The following is a 9,853-nucleotide window of genomic DNA, read 5'->3' as shown; positions in this document are numbered from 1 at the left end:
GGAAGATGTCAGTACTCGGCTTTTACTTGTAATAGAGTATTTTAGTGTGGTTGTAGTACTTGTATTTTAGTAAGTGATCTGCATACTACCTCCATGGCCACAGTTACGTCTATTAGTCACTAGGTGGTGATAATGCGCACATTGTACATCTGTCAAAAAAAGAGGAAGAAACTAGTCGCATGTTTGCGGATGTTTGCAGAGAGGAAGGTAAGAACAACTCTCATATTCAGATCATGTGTATTAATGCATCACATTACAATACATATTCACGGTACTGTCATAACTTTACACTAACCGCTGACACTTTTACACGAGCACCTGTGATCTTCATCTCGTGCTCCGCTTCACGGCGAGTGAAAAGTTTAGTGATATGAAAATGTCTCGTTTCATGTCTCAGTCCCGTGTTGTGACTGTGTCCGTTAAAGAAACAGCAGACCACAGTATTCTGCGGCCGCTGCTCTTTGGGTTGAGACGTCCAGTGGGTGGTTTCATCACTGCAGCTTTTTCTTTATTTCTCTTTCCCTTTATCTACACAACGTGAAATGTAATGTACAAAAACCAAGTTCATATTAATCCCGAAAATGAAAGTAAATACACATAAAACAGTCACTCAGTAATAAAGCAGAAAGATAGATTATTGAAATATATTTTCTAATATATTATTTCAAATTCTTAACTTCATTTTTCACTTTTTTTCCTAGGCTACGTTGTGCTTGTCTTTACTGCTGACAGCGGTGCCATTGCTAAACTATTTCATGCATACATTTACACATGTTGCGTAATTATGGGACTAAGTCAGATTCTGCTTTAAGCACGTTAACTTGATTAAAATCAATTCTTAGATTTCCTGTGTGTGGTTTTCATAAGAGAACATCCAAAGGTGACATGACACAACTGCAAAGCTGTGAGTGAAGAGATAAGTGAAGACTTGGATGATGATCCACAGTGAGAGATGATGGACCCTGACGTGTCTGTGCTGCTGCACTGTGCTGACTGGAGCGGGCTGCTGGAGTCTAAAGTACGAGTGGAGCTCTCGGAAAGGTAGGAACGTAAAGAGTGGACTCTGAACTGGGTCCAGTGCACAGAGGTACATATGTTACATATACATGTGATGTTACAAACCTGTGAACTAGATACTGAAGTGCAACCTATTGACCAATTGTGAGAGATCAGTGTACATGTGCTCAGTGCTGGAGGAAGAACTCAAACATTTTACTTGAGTAAAAGTACTCAAGTAAAAGTAAAAATTCACCATTAACTTTTCTACTTGAGAAAAGTAAGTTCTTGCTTTTAAATATACATAAAGTAAAAGTACTTTAGTTTATTGCCTAATGCAGTCTACTACATCATGAACTGTGCCTAGTGTATATTTAGTTAAATACAGACTCTATTGTATTGATGAAGAATACTGGAGATGATGAACTGAAAACACTTAAAGCCTTCGTCTTGGCAGCGGCCTCCGCTTTGCTCTCGTTGAAGGAGGCGGGGTCTAATGTTACCTGCCTGCTCGGATTTGATCAGTAAACTAATTTCCCTTTTGTTACAGATTACTTCAAAAAACAATGTGAACATGTAACACAATGCATTGTAAACTGCAGTGGAGTAAAAGTACAGATATTTGCTGATATATTTAGTGGAGTAAAAGTGAAAAGTATCCGGAAATACATCTAGTTAAGTAAAGTACAGATACATGAAAAATGTGCTGAAGTACTTTATTACATCCCACCACTTTAGGTACTTGCACTAAAGGGTAGGGATCTGCAAAATGTATATGTGCGATATATGTCCTCACACATTATATTAGGACTGCAACTTAGTTATATTCATTGTTAATCTGTAGATTATTTTCTTGATTGTTTTTGTCAGAAAGAAATTCAAAAGCTTGTTATAACTTCCTGCAGCCAAGTCTTCAGATGTCTTGTCTATTCTGACCTCAGTCCAAAATCCAGTTATATGAAATCAGTTCAACATTGTTAAGTAGTTGTCAGTTGAAAAACTTTAATTGTAGTGACCTGATGTTCTGTTGACCTCCTCTTTCCTCTCCCCAGATTTAACAGGCGGATAGATGCAGCTCTAGAGCGCCACATAGAGGAGGTGTGGACTGAACGCGTGTCCAGGGAGCCGTGGCTTTTCAACGGGGCCAAATTCAGACTACACTCTTTTTGCCTGGCCTCCCCTCAGTGTCCATCCTTATCCTGTGATTCCTCAAAACCTCCACCCTGCCCTAATTCATCTTTTGTAACCTCCTTAGACTTTGTGGAGGATCAGGAAGACAAATCACAGAGCGGGCAAAGACCACAGGGTTTGTGTGACTCTGATCCTCTGCGTGATGTTACCCAGAATAGTTTGGACCAAAGATGCAGGTCTGTAAATCACACAGAAAATGTTGAGGGTGTCATCCAACAGACGACTAATTCACTGGACCAAGATTGCTCGACTTGTAGAAAAGCTGAACTTCCTCCACACGCCGGTAAAAACACAGATGATCGAGACACTGGGCCGCTCCTCACTCTGAGACTCGGCCTGACATGCTACAAGGACTACCTGGGAACCAACTGGTCATGTCGGGTGGCGGAGCTCCGTCAGCGTGGAGGCGCAGAGTTCAGCGATCCTCTGGCGCTGCTGGCTCAGCCTCTGGGTGTGGGCGCTGTCCTGTGCACAGGTGACAGGCAGGTGGTGTTGATCAGGAGGAGCCAGAGGGTGGCAGAGGCGGGGGGGCTCCTGGACATCCCCGGAGGTCACCCAGAGCCTCAGGTGAGGTGGAATGATAAATTAATGCATATCACTAATGTGCCGGAAGCGTTAATTACACTGGTTCTGCTCTGTGCAGGTGGTGTGTGAGCGTCTGGGCCAGACAGCGGGCGATGTGGTCAGTATGGCCACGATGCAGCAGAGGCCAGAGGCCGTCGTCTCGGAGCTGTTTGCGTCAGTTTGCGCTGAGATCAGAGATGAAGTGAGTTTGTCTGCAGACGCCACAATAATTTACAGTTAACTTGATATTTCATTCAACAGCGAGTTATTAGCTCTTAAGGCCACGACAAAGAGACACACATAATGATAAAGTAAAGCTGCGTATTAAGAGAAACTAAACAAATTACATGACAAAATAGAATGTGCGCACAGGAGGTATCTGTAGTTGACATTGACAATGAATCCCTCACTTCCTTCATGCGTCTCCAGGTGAACGTTCCTCTGAGCTGCCTCGGAGAACCGGTCCTGATGGGAGTCGCTCTGAATCACACCAGCGCTGGAAGACCAAGCGCCGAGTTCTACGTCAGGTACTCGTGTTCCTCCATTTTAATCCTGATCACAAACTGTTTTTCTCTTAAAGCAAAGATCCCTCAAGGTGGAGCCATGACAAGTTATTCAGGTGAACGAAGAATAAAACTGTAAATCAACTGTTAATTTTATTCAGAGAGAAATGTTTTTTTATGACAGAATATTATTTATGCATATGAATGATACAGGAAATAAACCAATTTACCCTCACCCCGAAGCCTGAGCTTGTTCTTTTTCAAATCTCTTATTTGAAATAAGTTTTAAAAAGTACAATATAGCCAAAAGGAGGCAGCTAATAAAAGAAGACATGATCTGATGAAGACTCAGTTGTCTGTTTGTCCTCAGGTGTTCACTGACATCTGATGAAGTCAGAAAGTTGTACTGGAAAGGAGGAGCAGAGGCGCACGAGTCCACAGACATCGTCTTCCTCAGCAGAACAGTGAGTCAACTAAAGTTACAGATGTGAACTGTTCTGGCAGCTGTGTTTGGAGGAAAGTTCAGTTCGTGACAGGATGTAGATACAAAAGTTGTGTTTTCCAAACAAAGTTGAGGCGAGAGAGAAGCTCGACAATCGTGATATTTGACATTTAGTTTTTTAACAGGAAGTGTTGCAGCTGGACAGGAGCAGCCCTCTGTGGTCGGAGCTGTGTCCTTCAGCTAAAGGAGCCGTGCTGCTTTATCAGACGGTGGAACCTGACAGAGAGTGAGACCAGAGGAGACGACCACACACTCAGGTGATGATCGCACCAGATGGACCCAGATGATCCAATGAACAAACCAAACGCTTTCATCAAAATTTGATTCACTCTTTGACTTTGAGCACTCTGAACAATACTGGTGTTAAAACTTTGCAAAATAGTGTTTTCATCATTTGTAAACTGTACAGTAAAAACAACTCATAAAAGTTTTTTTCTTATTTTGAATAAAAATTATAAAGTGACCTGGTTTTTATCGTCAAAATTCTTAAAATACTACAGCACTGATTGGCATTGACTGATCAAAGCACTCCCTGCAACATACAATCTTCAGTTCTCCACGATTTAGTCACCTCTTTTATAAAAAAATGTAATGACTGATCAAGAGAATTACTGTCCTTGTAAACACCTTGTATACATGTTGTAATGAAGCAGCATTGGATTCTTCAATAATCCTCATATCTGAGCGAAGTCTTTGCTGTAGTTGTAGCTCTGGTCCCGATAAGCCACGTTCCACTAAAATATAAATGACACAAAAGGGCAATGTGACTTTGTTTACACAGTGAAATCAACTTGAGCTGGCTGTTGTATCACTTAGTGTTTGACAAGCTGAGCTGAGGGTTAGAACAAGATCAAATAAACCAAACCTTTACCTTTAGATATCCTGCTCTGTTAAAACAACATGAACTACAGCAGAACCAGATATAACTAGAAGTAGCTAAAGAACTGGCAACTGAGTATGTGATAAAGAATAAATGGTAAGAAACATAATTAATCAGTCTATTTAAACTGATTGATATATCTAATGTTCAATGTATCAATCACCCTGGTGAGTACAAACAGAGGAGCTCACAGTCAAAGTTTTGTTAAATTCTGTTTAATGAGCAAAGAGGCTGTTGAGACCTTCGCTAATAGTTGTCTCTTGTTAATTGGTAATGAAGCTTATAGTAATTTATTTTCTAATAGTTGTAATAGAATAGTAAAATCTCTTCAACTATAAAACATTGGTCTCTAGGGAGAGAGTGTGAGGTTTGGCTTTTGGTAAAGGTTGTGTAGGATTCCACAGCTGCGTGATACTCACATATCTTGGGTGCTGACTCCATGGCTGCATGTTGATTCTTGGGTTGTTCCACGCTACAAAGACAGAAATAAATGAACAAATAATCTCATCTTAAAGAGTCTCAAGTGTCCCAAAATATTGTCCACTGTTTTTCCTGCTCACCATTCATCCCAGTCCACTGGATCCTGTGTGATGGTGGAGGGCCATGAGGGTGGGGTCTTTTCCTGTGAAGTCGGGGTTTCTTCTTCTCCCTTTTGGGGACGGGGGGCAGCAGTCTGCGAGCACAGTCTTTGTACTCCTGCAGGAGCGTCTGCGCCTGCTCCTGGGGCAGGTCGACATATAGCAGCTCCTCCAGCAGATCAGTCTGCCGCTCTGGAAGACTGCAGCTCACTGGAATGAAAGTGACAGAGGTGTAACTTCGATTCTTGCAGTGAACTCATGGTTAATACTCTGTTGTCGCATTGTCTTTGTTATCAGAGGCTGTGGTGCAGTTCCTTACCCTGCTGCCCACATGGGTATTGTGATTAAACAATAATAATAATAATAATAACAAAAGATAGATTAGGTGAAAACCAGAATTAAATGAAGCTCTAATCATATAAGACCAAGACTAATAATCACTATCTGAAAATTGAAAATGATTAATTCATTTATGTTATTACTCATTATGATTTGCATAGTGACAGTGGTCGCTGTGGGGCACTGGGGACATCCTCTTATGAATCACCTCATGATAAAATGTAAACATGTCAGACCTTGGAGTTTGAGCAGGGCCGTCTCTGGGATCTGGTCGTCCTCGCTCGTCTGGTGCAGCGACAGTCGTCTTCTCCACTCGTCTGCAGGTGGAAAAACTACCACTGCCTGCCTCCTGTAGCCTGAGAACAGCTGCAGTTTGTGACGGCGTGCAGAGAAGAGGATGTTGCACTGGAAACAGAGAGATGACAAAGGGTAGAAGATAAAGGAGGCAGAGGTCAGTGTGCTTCAAAAGAAAACATTCTGAAACTGACGTCACAAGTGGGAGGACGGTGTTTGTACATTTTTGTGACTTTTAGAAAGTGACAATACAACAACCACACCCACTTTACAAAGTGACTGACTCAGTGTGGAGACGAGAAGGCGAGCACAGTTTGAACTCTTCTTTCAAAGTTGTGGTTCTTAGTATGAACATTTTTAGATTTGGTTGGATACAAACTACGTATAATGAACAACATTTTTTTTTTTTGCTGTCACACTGGACAAAGTGTTTAAGTAGGTGAATATAAACAGGTCAGTTTCACAAGTCTACATCATCCCGTTTTTAGACTTATACACAGACACAAGTTTAGAAGTAAAGGCTCACCTGGTCCAAAATGTAGTTCCCCGGAGTCTGAGCAGCTATTCTAATTAAATCAGTCAGACACTGAGCGGCCTGTCGCAGCCTGCAGTCCCTCTGTTCGCCACTCTACACACACACATATGTAAACACACACATATTTGGATGAGATAGTAAGAAGTTGAAGATCAACTTTAAATGTGAATATGAAACATGAGGATTAATAAAGCAGGTTTCACTGACAATCACACATGCGAGCAGCTCCTCTGTGCCCAGCAGCCTGTAGCGTTTCTCTGGATGCTGCTTCATGTGAGACCGGGCCCAGTGGCTCTTCCCAGAACCAGGAAGTCCCATCATCAACAAAACCTGGAGGGAGGAAGAGAAGAACAACATTGAATAAGTTTGTAAAATGTTTTTCTTAATTGACAAATCTCTTCAGTGTAACACATACCTATTTTGTTTATTTTACATACAGACCCTTTTAATTACAGTTTACTCGTTTCACTAATCATCAATTCTGATTCTCAGATGATCTCTTGAAGCTCATTCAATATAAATATAACCTGTTAATCTATCTGCTGCACTCGTCACCACTTATCTCATGACAACAGCTAAATACTTAAAATATTACAAAAATGCTTTTGATGTAACAGTTACTCTTAATCCTCTTTTTGGCATTGCTGTGACAATTTACATTCTGCCACTTTTCTACATACATTTACATTACTACATTTCTGGCTCGATGTCCTACTATTCTGAAATGGATCGATGATTCACCAACACAGGTAGAAGCACTATATCAAGTATTGAACTGTATAAAGATTTTAAAAACTATACAATAAAGCTCTCTAAAACTTCCTATGTGATCACATAAAACCTTTGACACTTCCTGATGCAGAGAAAAGCTCATCACCTTACATTCTCCTTCATTTTGTTTTCTTTATGTTGTTTTGAGTTGAAAAGGTTGAACTGGTTGGATGGATTTATATGTTTTTGCAAGTATTAACATTAAAATCTAATTTGTAGATAAACATGCAGTCACAAACCCTGTCTCTCACCTCACACTGTGCTCTGGAAGAAGGGCCCAGTGTCGAGCGCACCCTCTGCCCAGCAGGGAGAGCTGCCAGTGGAGTAAAACCTGGAGGGCTGGGGTACCAGGGAGGAGCTGTGGGGTCCAGGAGGAATCTGACCGAGCAGCTCTTACAGAGGATGTGAGGGAACAGAGGTTGACCCTGCAGCACAGAGGCGCCCAGGGAAAAGGCCACACCTATGAAACGACCGTTCTTATGGAAAGAGATCTGAATGGCACCGGCTGCAGAGAAAGACTGTGAGTGTAAAATAAACACATGCACGGTTGAGATTAGTAAAAACTCATTTGATACCTGGATCCCAAAGAATATAAAGAAGGAAAGTAGTACTTACAGCGTAACAGCCAATGATATCCCCCTCTGAGAAAGATTCTCCAAACTCCTCTTCCTTTCCACTTGACACTTTTTTACTGCGTCCATCATAAGCGAAAGAGAGCTCATCTTCACCTGGTATATGACACATTGAGAAACAGAGGGTGTTAGAAGGGTTATCAACTCTACAAAAAGCAACTCTGATGGTGAAGCTCATCCTTACCCAGCAGCAGGGAGGAGTGAGCCACTGACCAGCCAACTCTCGCACCACAGGGCTCCACCCCCTCTTGTTCCTCCTGCCATGTAGTCAACAACTTCCTCTCCAGCCTCACCTCAAAGCCCACCCTGCCTTGCAGCACCCCATGGGTGAGCCTGCAGCCTGACCACAGTGAGGGGAACTGAGCCCAGAACCGGGGCTGCCCCCAGGATCCGTCAGCACCCACCTCAAAGTGGAGATGACTGTCATCTGTGGTAACAACAAAGAAAGATTTTAAAATTTCAAGAAACCTCATCTTTAGAGCTCACTGTAACCAGTGCCACATGAGTCTCCACCAGACTCACATAGATCCAGGCTGACTCTATCCTCATCCTTTTCCTCTGCCTCCTCGCTGTCCACTGGAGGTTGTGGGGATTTCACTCTGGTTGAGAAGAGATACATAACGACACATGCTGTTTTATAATATTAATTGTATTAATCATTTAAAGTCTCTCAAATCTAACTCCCCCCAAAATGTTGTTTCCAATCATGTCTAATTGTGCATTCAAATCAATCTTTTTTTTTAACTCTTGTTAAGGAACCTCTGCAGTTAACACATTTAAAGTCAGAGACAGAAAGTGGGGATTGTAACCATCTTCTTTTCAGTAATGTACATAGACAATATACCTAGAATGTGTGTAGATAATTACTTAATATTAGTATGAGCTTAAAATCTAACTAATAACTACTGAGCTGCTCAGAAATAAATCCTTAACAGTGTAAAGTTCGGTGAGAAGCTACAGACTGAGCTGTTGTTTTCTCCAATCTAAAGCTTTAAGTAAAGTTATTCAATAGATGTCATTATGAAAATTACGGAAACCATTATTACATTTATTAGGACATTTAGTAATCATTAAACCCTTGGTTTTAACCCAATGCCTTTTCGAAATTGTTTATGTATACCTTCATCCTCAAATGTATACCTATCCCCCACAAGCATAGCATAAAATCAATCAATCACAGAATTGTGCAGAAGTTTAGCCACTGTACTCACAGTCCTTCTGCAGCATGACATAAAGATATAGAACCATATTCTGACAGATTCCCGTGTGTGAGTGTGTGTGTGTGTGTGTGAGAGTGTGTATGTATGTGTGTATGTGTGTGACTACCTTTTGTATCGTATCTCCTCTTTAAACTCGTAGAAAGCTCTCCCTCTGTTCGTCTCCTCAGAGGACGGATCTCTCCTCTCCTCCCCGGGAGCCTCCACCTCTCCTCCTAACTCCGCCTGGTTCCCCCTCACGGACTCTGACACGAACTCAGAGCCGTGCTGTGGTGCAGTCGCTCCGGACTCGGGCTCAGTCTGTGTCCCGCTGTCCGTAAACTCTCTGGTGCTGTCCGGGCAACATGGCGCAGTAATACACGCTTCTGCCGCCGGCGGCGAGGAGGACGGAGCGGGGACCTCCTCTGTGTCTGTCGGTGCTGCTGGTGTCGGTGAGTCGTCATGTTGTAGTTCCACCCGAGTTTCCTCGCCTCTCCCGCTGAGTCCCGAGTCTAGAGCAGACCACAGCCTGACCACCAGCTCAGCCTTCAGTCCTCCGCTGTCCAACCCAACTTCTCTCAGTCTGGACCGCAGCTCCCCCACCTTTAACTTTTTGATTTCCGTCAGCTTCATGGTGTCCTTGTGAGGACAGATTCCGCTGTCGTCTTATTTTAACTGTGGCTCCTTTTATTTCAAAAACAAAACAACCAAACCCAGAAGTAAAAAGAAGTAAGAAGCAGAGGGTTGGATCAAAACAATTCAATATGGTGCCCTAGTTTGTGATTGGCTCTTTGCTTCTTCGCTCTTGTCGTTACTGTCACATTAAACACTCGTAGGGCTCTATACTTCCACGCAACGACAGGAAATGGTAC

General features: G+C 42.4%; 2 protein-coding genes across 2 annotated transcripts; one reads left to right on the top strand and one right to left on the bottom strand.

Annotated features, from left to right (window-relative positions):
• Positions 1-133: 133 nt before the first annotated feature.
• Positions 134-4,219, top strand: nudt22 (nudix (nucleoside diphosphate linked moiety X)-type motif 22). The gene is made up of 7 exons (XM_035162097.2): positions 134-207; positions 868-1,041; positions 2,049-2,754; positions 2,831-2,953; positions 3,181-3,278; positions 3,625-3,718; positions 3,882-4,219. The coding sequence occupies exons 2-7, from the start codon at positions 953-955 to the stop codon at positions 3,984-3,986; spliced, it is 1,215 nt and encodes a 404-aa protein (XP_035017988.2). The 5' UTR covers positions 134-207; positions 868-952; the 3' UTR covers positions 3,987-4,219.
• Positions 3,389-9,843, bottom strand: si:ch211-107m4.1 (heterogeneous nuclear ribonucleoprotein U-like protein 2). Its single transcript, XM_035162096.2, has 11 exons — positions 9,112-9,843; positions 8,308-8,384; positions 7,970-8,212; positions 7,769-7,881; positions 7,405-7,671; positions 6,590-6,712; positions 6,374-6,475; positions 5,790-5,958; positions 5,197-5,424; positions 5,056-5,108; positions 3,389-4,490 (listed from the first exon to the last, which is right to left on the bottom strand). The coding sequence occupies exons 1-11, from the start codon at positions 9,612-9,614 to the stop codon at positions 4,431-4,433; spliced, it is 1,938 nt and encodes a 645-aa protein (XP_035017987.1). The 5' UTR covers positions 9,615-9,843; the 3' UTR covers positions 3,389-4,430.
• Positions 9,844-9,853: the final 10 nt, after the last annotated feature.

This window comes from Hippoglossus stenolepis, chromosome 7 (genome assembly GCF_022539355.2).
Source record: "Hippoglossus stenolepis isolate QCI-W04-F060 chromosome 7, HSTE1.2, whole genome shotgun sequence".
NCBI classification, from domain to species: Eukaryota; Metazoa; Chordata; class Actinopteri; order Pleuronectiformes; family Pleuronectidae; genus Hippoglossus; species Hippoglossus stenolepis.
The sequence above is the reverse complement of the archived record's forward strand: the minus strand, read 5'-3'. Positions and strand labels throughout refer to the sequence as shown.